The sequence below is a fragment of the Chrysochloris asiatica genome, unplaced genomic scaffold (genome assembly GCF_000296735.1).
Source record: "Chrysochloris asiatica unplaced genomic scaffold, ChrAsi1.0 scaffold00142, whole genome shotgun sequence".
Taxonomy (NCBI): domain Eukaryota; kingdom Metazoa; phylum Chordata; class Mammalia; order Afrosoricida; family Chrysochloridae; genus Chrysochloris; species Chrysochloris asiatica.
Genome location: NW_006408660.1, coordinates 3,426,041 through 3,451,740, shown reverse-complemented (window position 1 = coordinate 3,451,740; position 25,700 = coordinate 3,426,041). Strand labels below are relative to the sequence as shown.

Genomic DNA, 25,700 nt, shown 5'->3' with positions numbered 1-25,700 from the left:
ATAGGATCACTATGTCAGAACTGATGTGACAGCACTTGACACAACAACAATATATAGTGTTTTTATACATATATATGTGTGTGTGTGTGTTTTAACTTGGAAAACAAAGTCAATGCTCAGAAAAACAAGAAGGTATTTCCTTGTACGATTATAGGTAAATGAATTGGTGCAGGTGGAAACGTACCTCCGAAGTGAAGGTGTGCTGGTGCGATACTGGTATCCTATTGATATGTTGGAAAGGCCCCCAGCAGGCTACCGAAGGACTGCCACCAATGGACTAGTCACATTGGACAATACCAACCTACAGATTCACAGGTAAAAGGGAGCCTTCTTACCAGGGGGGCCTCAGGAGCCAACCTATCTGACCTCACAGTGGGTACCATTTGTCCTACACAGGAAGGCAGGAGGCTTTTCCCTCAAAGTAGGAGGGGGGAAGGCAGCTGGTGAAGAAAATAGCAGAATGGGCAGAGGTAGTAAGAAAAGGGAAAGGACCCGTAGCCCCGACCAGTCTGTGTGCACTCTTCTGTGAGTGTAGGGGACTGAATGTGACTGATGATGAGAGAGTGTGGGAAAAGTTATCAAGAGTCAAGTGAGTCCGGAAGAAATAAGATGTTTAGGCACTGTGTAAGGCAGCCAGCGGCTTGCTTTTTTGTTAGCTCCTTAGGGATTCTTGAGTGCTTTCTTGTTGTTTTTGTTGTTGAGTGCTGCCGAGTTGGTTCTGACTCATAGCAACCCTGTGTAGGGTTTCCAAGGCTTTAAATCTTTGTGAAAGCAGAAAGCCTCCTTTTTCTCCTCTGGATGGGCTGGTGGATCCCACCATTGACTTTAGAAACTTCTCAAATTTGCTCATTTGCACCACATGGTGTTCTCAGAGGGAACTGAAGACCCTAAAGGCACATGCCTCCCCACAGTGGTTTAAAATCTAAAGATGTGGCAAAATTCACTCACCTGCATCCTTACTTGATCCCCAGGTGAATTGTTTCCTTTCGTCTTAAAATCTTTGCAGCCATTCAGAAGAAAACATAGTAATAAATGAAACTCCTGGACAACAGGTTTCTGTAAGCTGTTTTTTCTGATAGTCATACATTAGTTACCATGGTCTCTTTATGAGCTTATCAGTGGAGGACCACTTACGGACTTGAGTATGTCTCCAGCTTTGACCTCACCCTGGAACTTGAAATAGGAATGTCTAACTGCCTCCTTGGCACTTCCACATGGATATCGTGTGGCTCATTTTAGGTAATCTTGAGTTCAGTTAGACAATCACATTTGCAAGATCAAAATAGCCCAAGCTAGTATTCACTTCCCTTAAAGACAGGACAGGATGCAGGGTATGACTCTGAACAATATCGTACAATATCACACTTCTTCAGCAGAAGTGCTCACAGCTGTCCACACAGAAGTTCAAGAGCTAGTCTCTGACCCTTGCCCCAAGTAGCAGCTCAGGCAAGAGGAAGACTTCATACAGCAGGCAGCCCCATGTCCCAAATAGGATCCAGTATCGCTAATTACTACTCCATAGACATAGCTTCCAGGGATTCTGGAAGAGATTACACTCATTGCCAGAGTCACAGCACTTCAGGAAGGCTCAAAGCTGTGATTTCCCATCAAGAATATTTCTCATTCACAATGCTCCTGGTCCAGATGCAGTTTGCCAGTCGAAGTCATGTCTACCATAAGCAGTGTGCCCGGTAATGCCACGGACCTTCTGCCTGTGTCAGGTTTCCAGAGAACAGCACTAGAAGCAGATTCATCTAGAGTCTATCCTCATGTAGAAGAGGAAAGTGTTTTTAAATAAACTTATTAAATAAGGGAAGTGGAATTTGGGATTTTTCCACAGACCTCCTCCTCCATACTCATCTTCTCCATATCTGTGTGCAACACCATTGTTTATCCCCAAATTATCCCAAGTCATCTTTTTTCCTCCCCATCAGTCTCCAGATATTTCCAGTCTGTCCTCTTCTCTCCATTTCCACCACTCCTCAAATCTCTCTTCCCACAACAGCCAGGGTGATCTTTTAGCAACATAAATTAGGTCATTCATTTCACTCTGGGTCTGGCCTTTCCATTGCATTTCCATGACCCTGGGAATAGAGTTCAAACACTTAACCTGGTTCAGAACCCTGTATGATCTAGCCTTTTTCTGCTTTGCTCCTTTCTGTCCTGTATTGGTACTGGCTTTTCTCTCCAAGGTCCTCTGCCCAGTCTATTTTCTGCCCCCTATGGATTTGTCTTTTGTGGACATTGCATACAAATCAAATCATTTCAGTGTGTGGTCTTTTGTATCTAGTTTCTTTCACTTTCCATAATGTACTCAAGGTTCAACATGGTGCAGCATGTATCCAAATGTCATTCCTTTTTTCTGACTGAATAATATTCCACTGTAAGGATGTAGCACATGGTGTTGAACACTTGCATTGTTTCCACCCTTTGGCTGTTTGAATAATGCTGTTGTGTATGTTGTTGTTGTTATGGGCCGTAGAGTTCATTCCAATGCATAGTGACCCTGTATACGGTTTCCAAGGAGTGGTTGGTGGGTTTGAACCGCCAGTCTTGTGGTTAGCAGTCCAGTGCTTATCCTACAGCACCATATCATAATCATTCATGTGCAAGTTTTTTTCTCTTTCCATGGGGGTTTTTTAATTGGGAAAAATGTATAACTAAATATGGCTTTAAAAAACAAAAACCCAAGTGTCTCACTTGGAGTCTAGAATATGGGGCCAGAAGAGACAACTGAGATGTGACCCTTGCCCCTCAGAACCCTGCAACCTGTCCAGGTGTGGGGTCTGACTGCAGTGTTTGGTGCCACCCACCTGCATTTCCCTTGTAGAGAGCTGCTGAGATGCGAGGCTGCCCTGGCCAGGCTTTACTGCCGCATGGCTCTGCTCAATATCTTCGCCCCCAAGTTGCCTCACTTGTTTACTCGGCTCTTCCACATCCCTGCCATCCGGGACATTACCCTGGAGCACCTGCAGCTACTGTCCAATCAGCTCCTCGCTCCTCCCCTCCCAGGTAAGCATGGCAGAGAATACCCCAGAGAATATCCCAAGATTGACCCAGGCCTCTGCAGGATTTGTGCCTTTGAGCCCAGCCCCTTAGGCTACTAGAGATGAATTCACTAGCAAGCAGATTAACCACTCTCTCTCTTTGAAAAACATTAAGTGTATTTCTCTTTTAGTCTCTCAATTATTCTTTGAGCTTCTCAAAGAAATTGTGAGTCAAGGAAAATTATGTATTACTTATGAAAAAGAGTCACTCTGCTCTCTTTGGCATTGTAAAGAACGTAAACTTCATTATCAAATTCCTTCAAAGCGGACCCATTATATGATTAAGGCTTCAGGCTGAGCTGTTTTAATGGGCCGGCTTGTGTGTGTCTAATGAACTTGTCATTTTGCTCTCTTAGCCAACCCCAAGTGATTAATCTGCCCTCCTCCCAGTCCAAGACTGAGGGACCCCTGTCTTCCTCTGCCACTCATCCTCCAACCTGCTCTATTTGGTCCCCATGGGAGCAGTGGTAAGGCAGACCTCACTCTAAGCCCATACTGTATTTGGGGTAACTGCCTTCCAGCTCACAGCCATAGAGGTCCCAAGCACATATGTTTGTATGTGTGTATGAGCATATGCTCTGTCTCCACTGGTCTATTTCAGCACCTGGAGATGGCAAACCCACCATGACATCTTACAGGCTTAGAAATCTGCCTGCAAGAGATTTAAAGTGTTGGCCCCACGAACTTTGCCATGATGATCCAACACATTGCTCTGTAAGCTCTGTCCCAAGGTACCCTAACAATTCCTTGATGTCACTGTAGGGCAAACCAGGGCAGCCAAATGGATCAGACTCTGGGAACCCCTAAAATCCACACAGCTAGCCCCACTTTTATTTGTTTAAGAGCCCTGGGGCTTCTCCTTAATATTTTACTTTAGGAAGCTGTTTTGCTGCTTAAAAAGAAAGTAAAAGCTAAAAACTATGAATTGGAATTATCTGCCCCACCCCTCCCCAGACCTCCCAGGTGATCCAGTTGGTAATGTGGGTTGTCTCTGGGCATGTTCCTCGTTTGTTTGTTCCTTAGAATTTCCCCACCACTGGCTGCTTTGGTTCTTTGTAAACTGGCTGCTTTCTTCCCTGTCTGCAGACGGCACCATCAGTTCCAGCTCCATCCTCCTGGCACAGTCTCTGCAGCATTGCATCCACTCCCAAAACTGCTCCGCCACAGACCTCTTCTACCAGGGCAGTTCCCAGACGGTGCGCGAGTGGCTCAGTGTGGCCATCACACGGACCCTGCACCAGGGCGAGGAGAGCTTGCTGGAGCTGACCAGGCAGATCTGTTCTTTCCTGCAGGTAAACGTCTAAAGCATCCCTCAGCTGTGTTTGTGGTTTCCACTCGCAAGTCTTACTGACTTGCTAGAAATAGCATTCCTTCCTGCTCCTAGTACCCATCCCCATTCGGTTCCTTTCCTCTAAAGCTATTCCATCATGTCCTGCCTGGAGTTTTCTTCCTACAGCAGCACTCTTTTGTCCTTTGAGCCTATGATGTGTCTGCTCCAGCTGTTTCCTCTTGTTCTATGAGATTAAAAAAATGACACATTCTGCCTGTGTTTCACTGTGACTCTTCTTACCACATGTTTCCTTGCAGACAGCACCAGAACAGTTTCCCTCAGAAGAATTCCCAATTTCTGAGTCCAAAGTCAATATGGATGTTAACTTCCCCGGGGCGGCTTTTGTCGTCGTGTCTTGTAAAGAAAGTCAGTCTGGCTTCCGCAAAGAGTAAGTGGCCCACTCTCAAGAAGAGGGTGGTAGGGAGAGAGGAGAAAGATGGAGTTTGTAAAAATTGCCAGAAGAGAAAAACTCAAAATGGGTTTCTGTTGTTTTCTTTCAATGTCCGCGATATTTTAAAACAGAGCCCTGGTGGTGCAGTAGTTAAGTACTTGGTTGCTAACTGAAAGATTGGTGGTTCAAACCCACCAGCTGCTCCACCGGAGAAAAGACCTGTAAAGATTGCAGCCTGCAGTTCTACTCTGTCCTGCAGAGTTACTAAAAATTGGCAGCACATATCAACAGTTATGTTGAAATCGTGTGCTTAACACATGGACATGTGTGGGAAGTTACTCTATTAAGAACGACATAAAGCAGTTCTAAAAGACGTAGCAGTGATAGATGCCCAGTTTTCATTTCACTAGTTCTTGTCAAAAATGCATGTACTAAGTCTCCCCTGATGTGTATGACTCGACTGTTAAGCCTGAGCCCTACTCCTCAGCTCCTCCCTGTACAAAGCGCCATGGGCACGGGTGCTCGTGTATGGACTGGGCCACAAAGTGAAGCGTACTGGCCAGCTGAACCTCATCGAGGCCGTCTGCTATCCGCGGGATGCATCTCCCGCCAACACCGGGCTCACACCTCCTCCCACCACTAACCAGTACCCCTCTGTGATCCTCTCTACAGACAAGGTCCACATCAAACTCGGTAAGTCTCAGAAGGAACCCACGGTTGCAGGGCACTGTGGGGACGCTGCCCTCATTCCTTCTGGTTGAAACAGAAAACCTCTCATACCTGGCTGAGGCCCCACTTCCTGTCAGTAAAGATGAGGGCTGCTTAGAATGGTGCATTTTCCAGGCAATTGGCAAAAAGACCTGCCTGGGAACGACCTGGCAGTTGTTGGGACTTCCTTTCTGCTCACAGATGTCCCCTGTAGATCCGAGGAAGCGCAGTCTCATCACTTAGCTGTAATTACCCCTCTGTTTTGCCGAGTTCTCATTAAAACGAAATTCTCTGGTGTGTAATGCGGCACTCCAGGGCACTGGCTACTCTCAATCTCCGTGGTGAATGAAGCTGCATGGATGGTCCAAGAGGTCTCTGTGTCTGCTTTTCCCTGACTTCCTCTATGAAGGCTCCATCTCTGTAAACCCAAAGCTAGCATGCCTGTCCCCTCCCTACCAGGGCCAGCTGACTCCGTTTCTGAGTAGACAGAGGAAAGGAAAAGCTGGGCATAGGCTCTCTTACTCGTCTTTTGGCCACAGCAGGACTGAGGCATGTTTATCAGAAACCTTTTAAATATACTTGTATTTGAACTTTCCACCCCAAAAATGGGCTTTGGCTTCTCCACAGCCGTAGACCTTCAGACATTGTACCTCTCTAGAATGAAATGAAAGGACATTCTTGGTGATTTGGTTATTTCTAAAGATCTTTATGACCCCTTTTAACTAGGTTCAGTTTCCTCTGTTGCTCAAGGACATATGACTATAATAATATATTCGCTGTGCTCAGTTTTCAAAAGCTGTGTTAAAAAACAGAGCTCTCTTTGTTATCTCTCATTCTCCACATCACAGTGCATATGGATTGATGGTTCCTCCCGATCTTCCAAAAAGCCATGCTGATTAGTGTCTGTGGTGGGTTGAATCAGTGCAGGACGTGAAGGAGAACAGGCCCGGGGCCTCTTTACTCACCCTTCTGGCAATTTGGGTCAGACTTAAACCAGGGTATTGACAAAAGACAGTAAAACAAGAATCAAAACCTGAAGTCTGGAGGTACTTTGCCGGTCTATACTATAAGCCTGGTCTAAGTGTAATGGTCTTCTTGGTAGAGCAGCTATACAAAAGAGCAATCTTTCATGACCAAGCTGGGACAATTCCAGAGTGTGCCCGAGGGCTCCCAGTACAGAGCGTAAGAAATGTTCATCCTCCCCTGTCTCTACTGCTACCTCTTTGTCCCATTGCCACACCTGTAAGTGGGTGCCTCAAAGAAATGTCCTGCCTCCTCCTTGCGCATGGCCGCTGACTCTTGTCTGGAACGTTGGGAGTTGCATTCCCTCCCACCCGAGCAGATGAGGGGCAGGCTTTCTGGCCCTGATTCAGCTATATACCCAGCAGGTCATTTTCTCAAGTGGTTCTTCCTGAACGTTTCTTCTAGGGGTATCTCCAACTCCGGGAGCTGTGCTGGTGTTACATTCTCTGCCTCTGGAGTTCCCGCTGGCCATGGCCTTCGCAGAACAGCTGCTGTCCTGGAGATTGGAGGATGGTGAAGGGAAGTCTGAAGACGAGCCTGACACTATCCCAACATCTGTCCTCCTACAAGTGGTGGAGCTGCTAGGTGAGGCTCACCCTGCCCCCAGGATCAGGGGCCCAGGGACTTCATCGCTGTACTATTGTAAATGGGCCAGAGTGAGCAGATAGCTACAAAAAGTAAAAAGCAGGGAACCATTACCGGTTCAGAATTTTGGTTCAGGGGTGCATCAAGCCCATCAATGCTCTCTTACAAATAGAGCTTAGCAAGTGCTACAAAGGTGTGAAGATCAGCACCGATGAGAGTCTTTCCTGGGGACAAATCAGGACTTAAAAGAGGAGTAGAGGTAAAAAGGAATAAGTGTTCTGTGTGATTCTGGGCCATTTGGTGAAATTGGGTGGTGTGTCCCCCCAGTAAACACCCCAGTTTCTGGGAAACGTTGTTCTAGTGATCTACCACCAACTTGCTCACTAGCATGCTGGGAAAGAAAGTCGTCTTGGCCTGTGCCCTGGAAGCTGGCTGATGTGCCATCCCTGTGGCTCTGGGGCAGGACCACAGTCTCAAGACCATCTGCCCAGCCCTGAACACCAACTCTCCAAATGGGGAGAAGAGCACGGTGCCAGTCTCATAGGGCTCTTGTGAGAGATCCAGTACCTAGCACATAACGGCTAAGGGCTCCTGATTCTTATTGCTATACTTTTGCCTCAGGAAACTTCCTGTGGACCACGGACATGGCGGCCTGCGTGAAGGAGCAGGTGTTCCACCTCCTGGCAGAGCTGCTGCGCACTGTGCATGCCCTGGAGCAGAGGAAACACCCCGCTGGCCTGTCCTCCTCCATGGCACTCCAGCTGAACCCCTGCCTGGCCATGCTGATGGCCCTGCAGTCAGAGCTTCACAAGCTGTACGATGAGGAGGCCCAGAGCTGGCTCTCAGGAGGCACCTGTGGGAGCACTGGGGCGGCAGCAGCTGCCGAGCATGGCAGGTTCTCCACCTACTTCCACGCACTGATGGAGGGCTGTCTGGCAGTCGCTGAAGTCACCCTGCCTACCAACATGAGTGTCACTGCCAGTGGGGTGACCTCCACAACCGCCCCGAACCTTAGTGACTCTTCCTCCTCATCGTCTTCTTCCCCAGGACAGACCCCCCAGAGCCCCAGCCTCCTGTCCAAGAGGAAAAAAGTTAAAATGAAACGGGAAAAGGCCTCGTCTTCGGGGAAGCGCTCTTCTACCCGCTCTGCGGACTCAGACCCCACCATGCTCAGCATCGGGGGCAGCAAACCTGAGGACATGTTGTGGTTCCACAGAGCACTCACCCTGCTCATCATCCTCCGGCACCTCACCAAAAAGGACCCGCAGGGGCTGGGTGTGACCAGCGATGCTATCGCTGATGCCTGCCAGGCCCTAGTGGGCCCCACAGCCCACAGCCGCTTGCTGGTGATCTCGGGAATCCCCACCCACCTGGATGAGGGCATTGTCCGAGGCGCCATCCGCAAGGCTTGCAATGCCCATGGCGGGGTCTTCAAAGATGAGATCTACATTCCCCTCCAGGAAGAAGACCCCAAGAAGCCAAAGGACAAGGCAGAGGGTGGAGACGGGAAAGCCGAACCAGAGAAGATGCTCGGTTTTCCTGGCACGGACAGTCTGGAGGTCAGCACATCCAGCAGTCTAGCTCCCGCCATGAGCATCAGTGCATCTGCCTCCACCAGCCAGGCCTCCATCTGCAGCTCCCAGGGCATCTCGCAGACGGTCAGTGACCTCTCTGTGGATCCACTGCCTTCAGGCCTTGAGCTGCCCATCCCACCTGGCTTGTTGGAGCCCCATGTGGTGTCCAGCCAGGAGAGCTTGGACATCTCCCTCTGCAGCACCGGCAGCCTGGGCAGCCTGGGAAGTCTGGGGGAGCCACTGGACAATGCAGAAACAGCCTCGGTGTCGGATGTGGGCTCCATGTACACAGTCACGTCCCTGGACAACCAGCCTCTCACGGCTCGTCCCATCAAAGGCTTCGCAGTCGTGGAGGTAACAGCTTTCTAACCCAGGCAGCTACTAAAATCGTGGCCAGTCTGAATCCCCAAAGTTATGCCAAGGGGTTAGTGTGGGGCACGTTTAGGGGACGGACATCTCTAGAGTGTGCTGTCATCATGTGGGGAAGGAGACCTGGTAGCTTGGGGAGTTGACCACACCAGGTATATTTTTTAGAGTGCCGTGGGTTGTTGTAAATGGTGCCAATGGCAGGAAGGCGCTCTCCCTAGGTCTGCTCTGAGTAGTGTGAGAACAGACATCTGCCTTTTCAGTTCCAGGTGATTCTGAGTTTGTTGCCAAGTCATGTTTCTACTGCAAGAACCAGTCTGTTCTTGTGCATCCTTGTTTAGCAGTCCTGCTCCCTTTATGTAACAGAGTTAGACTGAGCAGTAGGACCTGTCCTCCCCGTTTACTGGGTGTGTGGCAGGAGGTGAGAAGCAGAGCACTTGCTGTGCCCTGCTCTTTCCCAGGGGCTGGGATGGGAGGTCATGGATTGAGTGGTTTCTCTCTTTCTTAGAATCGGCTCTTTTGCTCCATCTGCGCCCCTCCCTTTTCTCTTCCTAGGGCTTTCCTCTGAGCTTAGCCTGGGCTTCAGCCCCCTGGGCATCAGGCACAGACCTGGTCAGGGTTTAGCGGCAGAGCTTTCCAGTTGAGTTGTTCCCTTAAGAGTGATTGCTGTCAGAGCATGGGAGGGGCTTTACCACGAAAGCCAGCTGGCCCAAGTCAGGCAGTTACCCAGCTGTCAAGATAGACAGGATGGTTTCCAGGGAAAGTCATGAAGGAAAAAGTGTTCAGTCTGCTCAAACACTCACCCTTCTCTTTGTTTATGTAGATAAGATCCCGAGCCAAAATCGAGAAAATTCGAGCAAGTTTGTTTAACAATAATGATTTGATTGGCTTGTCAAGTTTGGATGGTGAAGACGAATTGATGGAAATGTCAACGGAAGAGATTTTAACTGTATCTGTCGTCAATCAAAGTCTGTTTGATACCCAAGGAAGCCCAGGCTTAGAAGACTATTTCAATGATAAGTCAATTAAAGGTAGGTTGCAGATTGTAACAATGATTTAGAAGATGGTTCCAGTGGTTTGGGGGAGGTGTGATGAGGGGCTCATTGCCTGCTGCCGTGGCTGGTTGTGTGTGTTTCCATGGGACTGGTCTTCAGCTGTCAGGTCTCTGAAGATCATCAGAGCAGTTTCCCAGTAGCTGTGGCTACCAGGAATGGCTCCAGGCTGGCCGCCTTCAGGCTGGAAAGTTGGCTTGCATTCAAGTCCTTTTTATGGAGGTTCTTGCCACACATCTTGGTAAAATGCAAGTGTGTTCATTTTGTTCTGTCCTATGGCGCTAACCAGGAGCTCTGGTGGCATAGTGGGGTATGTGTTGGCCTGCTAATCACAAGACCAGCAGTTTGAATCCACCAGCCGCTCTACAGAAAAAAGATGAGACTTTCTGCTCCTATAAAGATATAGAAAGCTTCAGAAACCCTATACAGGATCGCTATGAATCAGAACCAACTCAATGGCACTTGACAATAACATCATGATGCTAAACACTAGAATGTGCTGAATGTGTTGCTGGTAATGATTTCATCGTGTGCTTGAGGACAGCTCTGGCCTCACTCTCTGAAAACTGAGTCTTGGGGAAGAAGAAGCAGTTCCAGCTCCTTTTTCAAAGACCTCCTCTCTTTTTGTCTTGTTGGAAAGTTTACAGAGTAAATTGGTCTTCCACTCAACTGTTCATACGTGTTTTCATTGGTGACATCGACTGCAGTCTCCATAGTGTAATGGCACATTTCCTATTTCCACCCTGTGTTTCCTGTTTCCTTTCATCCTTCTCTCCTATCCCTTCCTGTCTGCTGAATTTTATCCCACACAGGAGCAGCCAGACAAGAAAGCATCAAATGATCCATAGAGACTATGATTACACCCTGCTTCGTTGACTAGTGACTGAGGTCTTTAAAGCTTGTGAGGGATGTGTATTGGTCTGTCTTCATATGGAGCAAAACAGAGTGAAAATAATCAAAGACACAGGAAAGATTTAGTCCATAGGACTAATGGGTCAAGTGAACCACAACTTCCACAACTCTGAGATCAGAAGTAGACAAATGCTGCCCTTTTGATCTCTTATGGTTGTTTATTCAAAGGAGGGTGTACTTCCATGGTGTTCACCTTATAGCTCTGTCTATCCTTTAGCTGGAGTCCTGGCATGGCTCTGTAGGATAAGCGCTCAATCACAAGGTTGGTTTGAACCACATGGTCAGTGGGTCAAATGCATCAGCTGCTCCTCAGAAACTATACAGGGTTGCTTTGGGTTGGAACTGACTCAATGGCACTTAACAACAACAGTCCTTTAACTGAAAATTAAGCTGGAGGCTGAGTTAGGTTCCAGGCTTAAAGGGTGAGAAGGAGCCAAAGTCTTCGGGCTTCCACCAGTCTGTGTGACCAATAAACTTGGTCTTTTTTATGGGTTTGAGTGAGTTTTATTCAACATTTTTCTTTCTCTCCAGGACCTCCCATTGTGATCCCTTTCAGAGTGGTCAGTAATGGTAGCTGGGTACCATCTAGTTCTTTTGGTCTCAGGGTTATGGAGGCTGGGATTCATATGGTCTATTAGTCCTTTGGACTAAATCCTTTGTTGTGTCTGCTTTTCCTCCCTCCTTTTTCTGCTTCAGATGGAGAGAGACCAATACACACCTCTCACAAGCTTAAAAGACCACGTCAGTACTCACCAAAACAGGGTATAGTCATTGTCTCTGTGGACTACATGATGATTTGTCGTCTAGCTGCCCCTGTGTGAGACAAACCATCTCCGGTAGCCTCACTAATTTTGTACAAGACCTAGGTTTCATCCTGAAACAGGGCTCTAGGGTGCCCCTAGGGCTAAACAGAGGGTCCCTGGCTGAAATGGTCAGTCTTTTTCAACTTTTTTGATCCATGTCCCCTTATCTAATTTTTTAATATTGTTTGCAGTCACATAAATAAATTACATTTGTTTTCAAATTATGCCCCATAATCCTGAATTTTGGAAATAATCCCTCAAAGCCAGGATAAGGATGGGGCAAATAAGGCACTGGGGGCAAAATTTGAGACAAGAGGGACTGCCAAAAAACTCAGTCATCAAGATAAGTTCTCTTCAATGTAGCACTTATAAAAATCAGTAAAATATTCCACTTTTCAATTAAGACTGAATTACCTTCACTGATTTTCCTTTTGCCTCCAACTCCATTATGGTTCAGCCCGCGTTGTTGATATTCTTGTTCATTGTGGAATTTTTGCATTCATTTTGAGTTTTTTAAATACTGCAGTAAAATATTATCTATCTTGATTACTGACCATTACCTCACCCTAGTCCTCCCCTGTCCCCTGTAGTATAGGTGAAGGTGTCCCTCTCAGCTCTCTGCTTCCTCCTTAGTGGACCACTGATTTGAGAGCCACCACTAGGAGCTTATGGACTTTGCCTACCTGGACTAATGCTTCAGTACTCTCTTCCTACTGTAAGCCTCACTTTGTTCATTTAAAAAACTGCTTATTGTGAATTGAGTGAAGGTTTACAGAGCAGATCATCAGTTTTACATTCAACAAATCATACACTTTGCTTCATTATATGATTACAATCCCCTCCATGTACCAACAGTTAACAGCATTTACCTCTATCCACTCCAACCTGTGTCTCCCACCACCCCCATCTTTCTTCTGCCAACCTCCCTCTGGTCATATATTGCCTCCCCCGTCACCCTTGTTAACGTGTGTCTCCCCTCTAATGCATGTATCATTTCTTCCTCTCCCCAAACCATAAAAGATTGTTTCTTTAATCAAGAATATCAATTTGGTTTTGATTTCCTGATTTTAAAGGAACTTGGTCTTTCTGCAGTGTGCGTATCTGTCTGATGTCATTTGCATATGAGGTCCTTTTGCCACATGGTTCTATTGAACCAGCTGCTAGGGCCCAGCCCTCCTCATCTACACACATACAGTAAAGCTCACCTGTGAAAGCCAGAACCTGTGTAAGGTGGAAACCTGTCAGAAACAGAAAACTCTCTTTTTCTGCTAATAGAGAACAACAGGAAAGTAATAAGTAAGAGTGCAGCCTGCCAAAGGCAAAAAACTTACAAGACTCAGAAAAAGGAGATAGTGCCATCAATTTCCGGCTCTCTCAGGTCTCACTTTGTGTGCATTTGCATCCCTTGTGCTCATTTCCACATCTGGGCCTGGCCTAGGCTTGTCCCTGGTGCACCAGGGCCCGCGAGAGACTGCACTGCATGAGAAAGAAGAGAAGAAAGGGGAGGAAGGAGAAGGGAGTGATAAGCCAGCTGGCACCAATGCATGAGAAGCATGCATTCTGTCATGAATGGCCCCTTAGCAAAGCTGAGAGTTTCTTCTGGAGCAGTTAGAAACCACACCAAACACAACCCAGTGCCGCTGAGTTGGATGACTCCTGGTGATCCTGTAGAACAGAGGAGAACTGCCCCATAAGCTTTCCAAGCAGATGGCCACATCTTTCTCCTGCGGAGCACCTGTGAGATTTGAACCACCAGTCATTTATTTAGCAGCTGAGTGCTTAACTGCTGTGCTACCAGAGCTCCTTCTTGGTGTATTTGGCAGAAAATACTGTTTTCTCAGGTGCATGGGTAGCTTTCTTGCACCTGCAGTGTTCTTTGCCCCTGCTCATGGTGTGGGTTCTTCAGCATATTCTCAAATAGTGTAAAAACATTTGTCATTTGGTGTTTAACACCTTGCAACTGCATGACAAATGTTTGCTGACCACATATCGTTTGGTTCCTTTGGGATCGTCCATCATATACGTATACATATACAGGTACAGTGACTAAGCTGCTGCAATAACCCAACCCCAAAGTAGTGACTCAGACTCAATGGAAGTGGATTCTGTCCCATTCCATGCAGGCAGTAGAAGGGGTGAGTACGGAGCATAGACCCCAGCCCCAACATGATCTCCATGAGGGAGAACATGGACCCGGGCACACCTTCCAGGAAATAAGGCTGGGAACGTAGAAGGGGTTTACTCAAAGAGGGGAAAGCAGGTTTTGACAAATAGCTTCCCCCTCCACTGAATGTCTGTTACTCATTTTAAAAATCAACTGTGTACATGGGGAGCAACTGCTTCCTGGGTCCAGGCTTCGTTTTGTGGAGATGGAAAATGTTCTGAAACTGCACAGGGTGGTGGTTGCACAAGATCAGAATACCTCTGAGTCCACTGAATGGGCCACTTTACCATGGCAGGTCATACATAAGGTGCATTTCACCTCAGTGTATGAGAATCTGTCCCTGATATGGAATGCTCATGGCAGAATTGCTGTGCCCCTCCCTCCACTCTCCAACAGGTGAGAAGCTGGTACCTGGGGCCAGAGAGGTTCTGACAGAAATATTTAAGAGCTGTGCCCATTCTGAGCAGATGCTGAGCCTGACACCAGCGAAGCCCATCAAAGTCTCTGACATTTACCTTAGCAAAGAACAGATCAACTCCCAGACACCAGGGAACCTCCTCCATATCTTCTTTACCAACGTCCGGCCTCCCAAAAAGGTGCTAGAGGACCAACTTACTCAGGTAGATGGCCCTCCCTGCCATGTCTCGACTGGGCCTCAGTGTCCTATCTTGGACAAGCCTAGAGCCCGCCCATTGTGTGCTGCAGATCCTGAGGAAATACGGCGTGCCAAAGCCCAAGTTTGACAAGACCAAGTTCAGCAAGGCTGGCAAGGAGCAGCACCCCGTGAAGGTGGTGAGCACTAAGAGGCCCATCTCCAAGCCGCCTGCCAAGGACAAGGCCGTGCTCAACAGTGTCAGGTGGGGGCCAGCAGCCATGGGACAGGGGCTTGGCAGCAGGGGGACTCTGTAGGGGAAGGTCTCCTGCTAGTGTTCTTCAGGCCTCTGCTTCTCCCACTGGAGTAAGGGATAGTTCTGTTTTCCCAGAAGTAGTGTGTGTGTGGTGAAAAACCAATTTGAACTGCAGTAGTCAGTGGTTCAAATCCACCAGCCATTCCTTAGAAATCCTATACAGGGTCGCTATGGGTCAGAACCAACTTGATGGCACTAAACAACAGACAAGACTGGGTTAACTTCTTTTGATTACAACTCAAGAGTTATTGTATAAAGACTAGAAAATACAGATTGAAAATAATTCAATTACCCTCTCATGTAGAGACTTCTTTGAATATTTAAGTCATAACTTCTTATTTATACATGTGCATATTATTTTATTAACTCTTGAATGGCTACAGTGGTGCGAATTCAAAAGCAGCTATAGTGAAATGTCTCTCCTCTCCCTCCATCCTCAAGCCTGAGACAGCCAGTGCTGCCATTGTCTTCTACAGCCTTCCAGAACTTTTCTAGGTGTCTTACTAATGCATACATAGTCCAGTGTATTTTTTTAAACACAAATGTTGGGTACTGTACACGTCTGTACCTTGCTATTTCTCTTTTAAAGTAATTTTGAAGATCATTCCATATGAGTACAAAAGACTTCCCCATTCCCTTTTGTATGTTGTTGTGTGCTACCGAGTTGATTTTTACTCACTATGTCTATGTGATAGAGTCAGAATGTCCCAGAGGGTTTCCTAGTCGGCAAGTCAGCACGTCTCTCATCCACAGAACGTCTGTTTGGTTCCAGCTGCTGACCTTTCAGTTCATAGTTGGCACCACTAAGGCTCCTTTGTTTTCTTACAGCTACAGAGTATCCCATGTCCCATGTGTGGATATGCATGTATGTGTATTTACTAGAACTCTCTTTAGGTGTAAGTGTATGTATGACTCTCAATCCCTCACAGAGACAAGATAGCAAAATATCTCCTAGTAGGAGTCTAGAGTAATTGCCTATGATCTGAAAACTAAGGAGCCCTGTATTAATTGTATATAAACGGTGCTATCTCAAGCAGTGCTATCCACTAGAACTTTCTGTGACAATGGAGTTGCTCCCCCTCTGCATGTTCACTCAGCACCTGTGGCTGTTGAGCATCTGAAACATGCCTCCTCATACCACCGAGGAAGTGAGTTTTCGATGACAGTGTGAGTAAGTAGCTTCCTCTGGCAAGTGGCTGCTTCAGTCTGTAGAGTGTTTGAGAAACATCTCTTCAGCGTTTCCCATTTTATGCCACACATTTGTCTTCATATTTTGTTAAGTAAACTTTTCTTGGTCAGAGAAGAGGCGAGCTTGATCCCAGCCCCACCTGAGCCATCAGCTGGGAGTTGGGGGCTCTGATCTGGTGCTTGCAATTCTCTGCACTTCCTCTGGATGAGAGGGTGTGGACATGCTGGATTCAGACTCAAATGATTTGATCTACAGCAGGACTGCCTTAAGTGAGAAAAAGCCAACCGTCAAGCCCAAGTCCCCAGAAAAGAGCAAGCCAGATGAAAAGGACCCAGAAAAGTCACCCACCAAAAAGCAAGAAGGTGAGTGAGCAGCTTGGTGTGAGGTGGGTTCCAGGGTGTACTTCCCACTGGAGATGAACAGCCACACAGGGACGAGGCCTCTGATTTGTCAGGCTGGTCACACTCTCTCTCTAGATCCTGTACTCCCTTGGGTTTTTAGTCTGGGCAGCACTCTCAAAGACCCTGAGAAGTATGGCTGGCCAACACCCATTAGTTATCCACACCAGTGAAATGCCATCTTTGATGATGATGCATTTATGTAGATAAATAAACCTATACACCTAAGGTGAAGAATGGATTCTTGTGTCTGAGAAATAAAGATCTGGAAATCTCCTTGGAAATGTGCTTCTAGAAGGCACTTGTCTAAGCCCATGATCTGCTCTGGACCAGTAAAACCTCCTGTAGGCCCAGGGACCATTAGAAAAAATTATTCTCATTGTCACAGAAATTGATTTATTGCTCAGGAATGTTTCTGACACATAAAAAGGATGGACTGAGGGAAAACTGCCATAGCATTTCATGACCAGCCTGATGATGTGAGGCCAATGCCTCCAAGACTTTGTAAAGTCTGGGGAGCTATACATGGGCACCCCGGAATTATGGGACCTGGTGGCACAAAAGATAAGCATTGGTCTTGCTAACCACAGGTCAGCAGTTCAAACCCACCAGCTGCTCCGGGGAAGAGAGAGGTGGCTGTCTGCTCCCATAAAGATTTATAGTCTCAGAAATCCTATCCGGGCTCACTATGAGTCACAAATCAACTTGATGGCTGTGGCTTTTTGTGTTGTTGTTTTTTAAAAAAGACAGATTAGGCCATGATGAAGAGAGGCATATTGTGAAGTCAAGTTGTGTGCAATCTCCACCAAACTCCTAATTAGCACTGCTTCTACTTTTCCATCAGTCCCTGAGGAAAAATATCTGACCTTGGAAGGATTTCACAAGTTTGTGATTGACCGGGCCAAGCAAGACATCCGTAGTGTTTGGAGGGCGATTCTATCCTGTGGCTATGACCTTCATTTTGAGAGGTAAGAGCACCGTCACATGACCTGTTGACCAGAGTCAGTACTTTCTGGGGAGCCATTCTGTCCACCTTCTTTCCCATGCCTTCTGAGTTATTTTCTAATTTTTCTGAATTGTTTCTGTGGCGTTTTCAGTGTGTCTCTTGGCTCAGGGAATATGTCTTTTGCAAAGAGCCCTTTTGCTTCTGAGTCACGCTCATCCTCTGAGCCTCCACAGTCCAGGTGCCCAGAAAGCCACTGCCCACCTCTCCAGGACCACACAGACTTCTGTTCTCTGTCTGCCAGAAGTAAACCCCAAGTAGGCAAGATGTTTGCAAAACAAAAGAGACGGGCTTGCTGGAGCTCACTCTCATAAACAGGTCCCCACATGCCTTCACCCACAGCAGGGTGTCGTGGCATCACAGAGGTTGGGGAACGGTGGTCAGTGCTGGCCTTTTAGAAACTTGTCCTTCAGAACTGACACAGGAGATACTGCTTAGAGCTGGCATTTTGTACTTTTAATAGGAGGTTCAAAGTTAATGTCACAGTGAGAAAGACACACTGAAGGGACTCAGTTCTAGACGCCAACTAGAGACTTGACTTTGGGATCTTTGTTGAAAGATGAGAATGCTGTATTGCAAATGGGAAGAGAATGCATTGAGCATTTGTGCCAGGCAGCAGGCTTGTTTGTGTTGTGGGCCTTGAGAGGTTGGGCACATCCCCCCTCTCCGCTCATACTTGCCTGAGGGAGCCAGAAGCACCTGCCTGGACCAGCCAGCCAAGAGGAACTAGGTGACCTTCCACTCAGAGGGGCAGCCCTTCTTAAGGAGGCTGAAGTCTCCCTTGGAGCACCCTCTGTGTCGGACAGAGGTGACCTGTAATGGGGAGGGGCCTAGTGCATCCTCCTTCCCCAACCCAGCCATATGACAGCCCCTCTTTGGCTGATATACTCCACATGGCCCCTGACCCACCTGAGCTCTCACAGGCTCTAGGGTAGAGACTCGGCCAGGTCCCTACCTGTCAGCTCTTCCTCCCACCCACCTACCTTTCTGTGCTAACGGCTTCATGCTTCTGGCATGATGCCCTGCACGCCTAGTGAAACCTCACAATACATGCTGACACAAAGCAGTGACTCCCTGCCCTTCTTAACCAGAGAGTGTCACTCCTGTCATGGTGTAGTCTCAGTCTTCTGGAGGGAGGTATTACAGTACACTAGAAACGGAACCAGACAAAATTGTGCTCAGCTCTTTTCGCTTTTTTCATGTCATGGTATTAAAAATAATTTGATTGGCTGCCTAGTGCTCTGTGCTCTGTAGGAGTGGCCCTAGCCCACCGTGCCTTCCCCCCCCCACCCCCCCGCTAGGTGTGCCTGCATTGACGTCCGGCATGCTCAGAAGGCCTCCCGGAAGTGGACCCTGGAGATGGACGTGGCACTTGTGCAGTATATCAATCGGCTGTGCCGCCACCTCGCCATCACGCCCGCACGGCTCCACCCCCACGAGGTGTATCTGGATCCTGCGGACACCGCTGACCCCAGAGTAGCCTGTCTCCTGAGTATGTGGTCCCAGCGAATATGCTTTTAGGAGTTGACACCCTCACCCACCTGGTGGGACCTTCCCCACAGTGGTACAGGGCTGTGTAAAAGGACCTTATGCCACGCTGGTGTGGCGCTGTGGGATAAAGCCCTGGACCACAAGGTTGCTTTGAACCACAAGGTTGGCAGTTCAAATTCACCTGCTGCTCCCTGCAAACCCTATACAGGGTCACTATGAGTAGGAACTGACTCAACAGCACTTATCGACGGCATCCATATAATAAACTGGGGATAGCTGTCCTGAACCAGGATGTGGGAAGAGAGAACAAGACAGGGAGACAAACAAGAAGTGACTGGCCACTTTCCTATCTGGATGGCTTTGTGAGATGCAGTGGGGTAATGAAAAATGAAGCCTAGCAGCAAATCCCACCACTGCCACCTGTCCCATCCCCAGAAGGAAGTGGGCCAGGGACAGAATAGTGGGATACCATAATGACAAAAGAACAATAGTGCTTTTTCTGAAAATCTAGGAATACCCAAAGATAATTAAAACACAAGTTCCCATAAACCCACTCCTGAAAACTAAACAGTTATGACATGCTGGCAGGTGGACTTCCAGGGTTTGCTATGCTGCCGTGTGTGTCCCGAATTGTGGCCTGAGTGCTGCCTGCTTGGTTCACCCTCCGTCGGCCCCAGTTCTCTTCTGGATCCTGGAGGGCCCCATGGACCCCGTGGAGGGAGGTCCAGCTGGAAGGATGAGCAGTGCCACCTCCTGTCTTGACATTGTACTGCAACTGTCCGCGCTTGTCACTACTTGGGGGCACTACTGCTTCCACTTCCTACATGGTTGCAGAAACCTATAGTGAGCAGCAGTCCTGACATGGTCCCAGAGGTGGGCTGAGGGGCTCTCACTATTTGCTTCTGCTTGGTACAGATTCAAGCAGATCAGGGGCCCACTCATGAGCTAGCAGCTTCTAAAGGGCCCAGGAACAAAATCTACTCTAGGAGCTCCTAGTCCCGTTTGAAACCTACCTCCTGCTGGTGGCCCTGGTAGAGAAGGGGGACCCCTGCTAGTCTCACCTCCCTTGTCTGAGATTACTCTGACTGGCCCTCCTGCCCGCAGACGTGCCCATCGAAAGCCTTCGCCTGCGGTTTGCTCTGCTCCAGTCCCTCAACACTACGCTGGAGACATTCTTTCTGCCCCTGGTGGAGCTGCGCCAGACGCCCATGTACACCCACAGCATTGCAGCCCTGCTGAAGGAGGCCAAAGGTCAGTGGTCCCCACCCTGGTCCACAGAGGTGTGCTGAGTGCAAAGGGATGGGATGGGAGAGGGCATCTCCAGGCCAGAACCAATAGAGAGCTCTTAGCCATCAGCCAGCCTCCAGGCATCTCCAAGAAGACTGCCCCATGCTCTTCTCTTACACTTAATATGCAAGCACCCCTGGAACGGCACTTCCACCAGAGAGATTACTTCAGTCCCCCAAGTGACAGATCCTCCTCAAAAGTAAATTCATTGCTAACGTTTCCAAATTATTTAGAACTTTATCCCATTAAAACCAGCCCTGGGGATGGCGGATAGGGTAAAGGTGCAGTGAAGATCTCCATCAACAATACCACAGAATACCAGGCGAAGTGGGTTCATGGCAGAGCTCCAAAACTCTGAACCTTATAGGTAGGAATATTTTAAAAGTTTGAAGGCTTACAGCTAATGGAACATGTAGCAGAAGTAAGAAATTGCGTACTTTTGAATCTGCCGGACTCGGTGGCCCAAAGCCAACAACTTGGGCGAGACCAAACAGCGAGACCAAGCAGGGGAACAGACTCATCACAGAATAACGCCATGGGAACCTCGGAGTAAAGGTGGACAATACACTTTGTCAGTTTTGGCCACCCACTGTTTGCACACCTCCATTCTGGTGATTAGAGAGGGTGCTTGCGCGAGTGGACTCCCCAACCCCACCACTGGTGGGTTCTTATGCCACGCATGCACACAGATATTCTCAGCCCAAAAGCTGTCCCTGAACTGTTTTTTAACAAGAAAAAGGCCAGAACAAGAGGTGTGGAGAGGGAAAGAGAGTTTAAAAACAAAATAGGCCAAAATTAAATCCTGAGGTATAGCATAACAAACAACAGTGGCATCTTGAAATTTATCAGATGGCCTTGAAGGCAAGAAGCTAAAAGAGCACATTAAAGACATATTCATATTGGGATACAGATTTTTTCTTTCCGTCTTCTCTCCCTGCTCTCGCCTTTCTGTGATTATAGACTGCACTATCGAATCTAGTTTTTTGTTGTTGTTGTTTGGATGGTTTCTTTTTTTTTTTTTTCTTGTTTTTTTGCTGTTCCTGTTTTGCTGTTTTATGCTCCCCCTTTTACCTTTGGGGGACTCTTTCTCTCCTTATATTACCCTAGAAGAGACAGCAACTGCTGTCAGGTAGTCATGCTACAATCACACTCTATAAAAAAACAAAATCCAGTCAAGAAACAATACCGATTACCATACACCAGGGAGGAAGATAATGCCTGTGAAAGTTACTCTGAGTTAAGCAATAAGAAGAGTGAAGCCCACATCCTGATCACATCTACCTGGAGGCAATCAGAAAGCATTAAAAAAATGCCAAAACACACACTCGATTAAGTATTAAGGCCACAGATAAACACTAAACATGTCCAAGAAGCAAATGCAGATGATATGTCAGCACATGTCCAGAAACAAGATAAAATGTCCAAGACAAATCACCTAGAGGTAGACCTGGACTACATTCTGGAAGGAGGGTAGGCCTTGGAAATTCCTGAGAAGAAATTCAGAAAAATGATTATAAAATACTTCAAAACACTTTACAATGGAGTTGAGAAAAATAAGGAAGAAATCAGGAAAGTGCTACAGGAGCAATCAAATAAGATAGATACAGCGTTGGAAAAAAATTCAAAACCTACAAAAGAGGTCCAAATGATCAATAATAGAATATCAGAAATAGACAATACACTGAAAGGGCAAAGGAGTAGAATACAAGAGATGGAAGACAGAACTAGTAAGCTGGAAGACAAATCTCTAAATACCACTAATATAGAAGAACAAACAGAAAAAAGGATAAAAAAAATCTGAAGAAGGTCAAAGATTCATGTTGGACAACATGAAGAGGAATAATTTAAGAATTCTCAGCATTCCAGAACAGGAAGAATCACACAAGTCCACAGAGGAAATAGTTGAAGAACTGCTGGAAGAAAATTTCCCTAACATCCTGAAAAGTGAAAAGATAAACATTCAAGAAGCTCAACAAACCCCAGGAAGAATAGACCCCAAAAGAAAATCACCAAAACATACCATAATCAAGCTGTCCAAAATCAAAGATAAGGAGGGAATCCTGAAAGCAGCTAGGGAAAAGAGAAGTGTTACAAACAAAGGCAAGCAAGTCAGATTAAGCTCGGATCTCTCAGCAGAAACCACACAAGCAAGAGGGCAATGGGGGCACATATATAAAACCCTGAGAGAAAAAACTGTCAACCAAGAATCCTGTATCCAGCAAAGCTATCAATCAAATACAATGGTGTAATCAAAACATTCCAGGATAAACAGAAGCTAAGGGATTTTTCCAAAGCTAACCCTGCACTACAAAACATCCTAAAGGGAGTTCTGTGGACTGAGAACCAACAAGAACAGACAACAACCAGAGATTGACATACATGGCAGCACCTCCCAGAACTAAATTGACAGAAGGAAGAATCGACAACAGAACAAAGCTATAAGAACAAACTCAGAGAATCTGGGAGATCAGTCTATGATCCAAACAATTACAATGTAAAAGAAGGTAAACACATAGGAACAGAGATCCAGGTGGTGAGAAGGTCAGGTAGATTACAGGATAAAATAGACTGCACTAAATGGAGGGAAAAGTTAATGGACTATAAGGTAACCTCAAAGAACATTAACACTTCACAACATAACAAGAAAATGAAAATCCAAGAACATGGAAACATTAAAATTATGAGGAAACTCACAAGAAAGAACACAAAAAGCATGAATTCAGCAAAGGAAGATACAGAGAACAAAGAAAGCAGCAACACCACCAAAAAACAAACATAATGTCAACAATTAATCCATACCTATCAATAATTACACTTAAAGTAAATGGATTAAATGCACGAGTTAAGACGGAAGATGGCAGAATGGATAAGAAAACAAGGTCCTTCAGTATGTTGTCTGTAAGAGACATCTTACACACAGAGACAAAAACAGATTAAAAGTTAAAGGGTTAGTAGACAAAATAGATGAGTGGGACATACTAAAAACTAAAAATTTATGTGCATCAATAGACTTCACCAGAAGAGTAAAAAGGGAACCCACAGAATGGGAAAAAATCTTTTGCCATGACACATAAGACAAGGGAGGGACTTATTTCTAAAATATATAGGAAACTACAACACCTCTACAAGAAAAAGACAAATAACCCAATTAAAAAATGGGGGCAGGACATAAAAGTTAAAGGATGGGGAAAAAAATGTACCAAGCTAATTGCAGTAAAAAACAAACAGGAGTGGCAGTACTAGTCTCTGATAAAATAAACTTTAAGGCAAAACCCAGCATAATAGATAAAGATGGCCAGTATCTCATGATTAAAGGGACAATTGAACAAGATGACATAGCCATAATAAATATGTGGTTAATAAATATCTATAATAAATAACCGTAATAAATATCTGTGCTCCCAATGAAAGAGCTCCAAAATATATAAAGCAAACCCTAATAGATTTGAAGAAAGAAATACACGAATCTACAATAATTGTGGGCAATTTTAATACACCACTTTCAAAACTGGATAGAACAACCAGAAAGAAACTTGACAAAGACAGAGAAGAACAAAACAACACAATCAGCCAACTGGACCTCATAGATGTGTACAGAGCATTCAGCCCAACAACAGCACAATACACATTCCTTTCCAGTGCACATGGACCATTCTCCAGAAAAGACCTTGTGTTAGGCTACAAAAAAACCTCCATAAATTTACAAATATCAAAATACTACAAAGCATCTTCTCAGACCACAAAGCTATCAAATTAGAAATCAACAATAGGAAGACCAAGGAAATGAAGTCAAATACAAGGAAAGTGAACAACACCCTTTTGAAAAGTGACTGAATAGTAGAAGAAATTAAATGTGAATTCACAGAGTTCCTAGAAACTAATGAGAACGAAAACACGACATACCAAAATCTTTGGGACACGGTGAAAACTGTGCTGAGAGGACAATTTATTGCAATACATGCACACATACAAAAAGAAGAACGAACCAAAATTAACACATTAACACAGCATCTACAACAGACCAACAGAGGGAACCTACAGATACCAAAAGAAAAGAACTAGTAAAGATTAGAGCAGAAATAAATGAGATAGAAAACAGAAAAACCAAAGATAGTATCAACAGGACAAGAAGCTGGTTCTTTGAAAGAATTAACAAAATTGACAGACCATTGGCAAACCTAACAAAATAAAAGAGCGAAGACACAAATAACACGCATTAGAAACCACATGGGTGATGTCACAACGGAACCAAAGGAAATCCAAAGGATAATAACAGAATACTGTGAAAAGTTGTACTCCAATAAATTTGAATACTTAGAAGAGATGGATACATTTTTAGAAAAACACAACCTACCTAAACTTACACAGAGTGAAGTAAAAAACCGGAACAGACTCATAATAAAAGGTCATCAAAAAAACTCCCAACTAAAAGAAGTCCAGGCCCAAATGGCTTCACTGGTGAATTCTACCAAACATTCAGAGAAGAGCTGTCACCAATTTTACTCAAATTGTTCCAGAATATAGTGGAGGATGGAAAACTTCCTAATATATTTTATGAAGCAAACATAACCCTCATAACAAAACCAGGGAAGGATGTCACGAAGAAAGAAAATTATAGACCAATATCCCTCATGATCTTAGATGCAAAAATTCTCAAAAAAATCCTAGCCAACAGAATCCAGCAGCACATCAAAAAGATAAATACATCATGATCAAGTGGGATTCATATCAGGGATGCAAGGATGGTTCAACATTAGAAAAACAATCAACATAATCCACCATATAAATACAAAAAAAAAGAAAAGAAAAGAACCACATGATATTATCGATTGATGCAGAAAAGGCATTTGACAAAAATCTAACTTCCATTCCTGATAAAAACTCTTAACCAAGTAGGAATTGAAGGGAAATTCCTCAACATAATTAAGAGCATATATACAAAACCAACAGCCTACATTACTCTCAATGGAGAGAATCTGAAAGACTTCCCTCTGCAACTGGGAACTAGACAAGGATGCCCTTTGTCACCACTCCTATTGAATATTGTGCTGGAAGTCTTAGCAAGAGGTATATGGCAAGACAGGGAAATTAATGGCATCCAAATTGGCAAAGAGGAAGTAAAACTCTGTTTGCTGACAATATGATCCTATACATAAAAAAACCCAAAGATTCAAGTAAAAAAGCTACTAGACCTCATTGGAAGATTCAGCAACATGGCAGGATATAAGATCAACATACAAAAATCAGTTGGATTATTTTATACCAAAAATAACAACGCTGAAAAGGACATTAGGAAAGCAATACCATTTATAAAAGCCGCCCAAAGGATGAAATATTTAGGAATAAATGTAACTAGGGAAACAAAGGGCCTATACAAAGAAAACTACAACACTACTACTACGAGAAACCAAAAGAGACCTACAAAAATGGAAGACTGTACCATGCTCCTGGATAGGAAGACTTAACATT

At 45.7% G+C, this 25,700-nt stretch overlaps 1 protein-coding gene across 1 annotated transcript in view; it reads left to right on the top strand.

Annotated features, from left to right (window-relative positions):
* Nucleotides 1-25,700, top strand: part of HECTD4 (HECT domain containing E3 ubiquitin protein ligase 4) — a 139,619-nt gene that overhangs the window by 102,228 nt on the left and 11,691 nt on the right. Inside the window, exons 54-67 of the mRNA XM_006870461.1 lie at nt 155-315; nt 2,831-3,012; nt 4,134-4,339; nt 4,635-4,765; nt 5,256-5,461; nt 6,905-7,084; nt 7,706-9,012; nt 9,848-10,055; nt 14,352-14,575; nt 14,661-14,812; nt 16,308-16,414; nt 17,295-17,418; nt 18,755-18,945; nt 20,049-20,195. Of these exons, the coding sequence (XP_006870523.1) occupies nt 155-315; nt 2,831-3,012; nt 4,134-4,339; nt 4,635-4,765; nt 5,256-5,461; nt 6,905-7,084; nt 7,706-9,012; nt 9,848-10,055; nt 14,352-14,575; nt 14,661-14,812; nt 16,308-16,414; nt 17,295-17,418; nt 18,755-18,945; nt 20,049-20,195 (3,526 nt within the window). The remainder of the gene's footprint in view (nt 1-154; nt 316-2,830; nt 3,013-4,133; nt 4,340-4,634; nt 4,766-5,255; nt 5,462-6,904; nt 7,085-7,705; nt 9,013-9,847; nt 10,056-14,351; nt 14,576-14,660; nt 14,813-16,307; nt 16,415-17,294; nt 17,419-18,754; nt 18,946-20,048; nt 20,196-25,700) is intronic.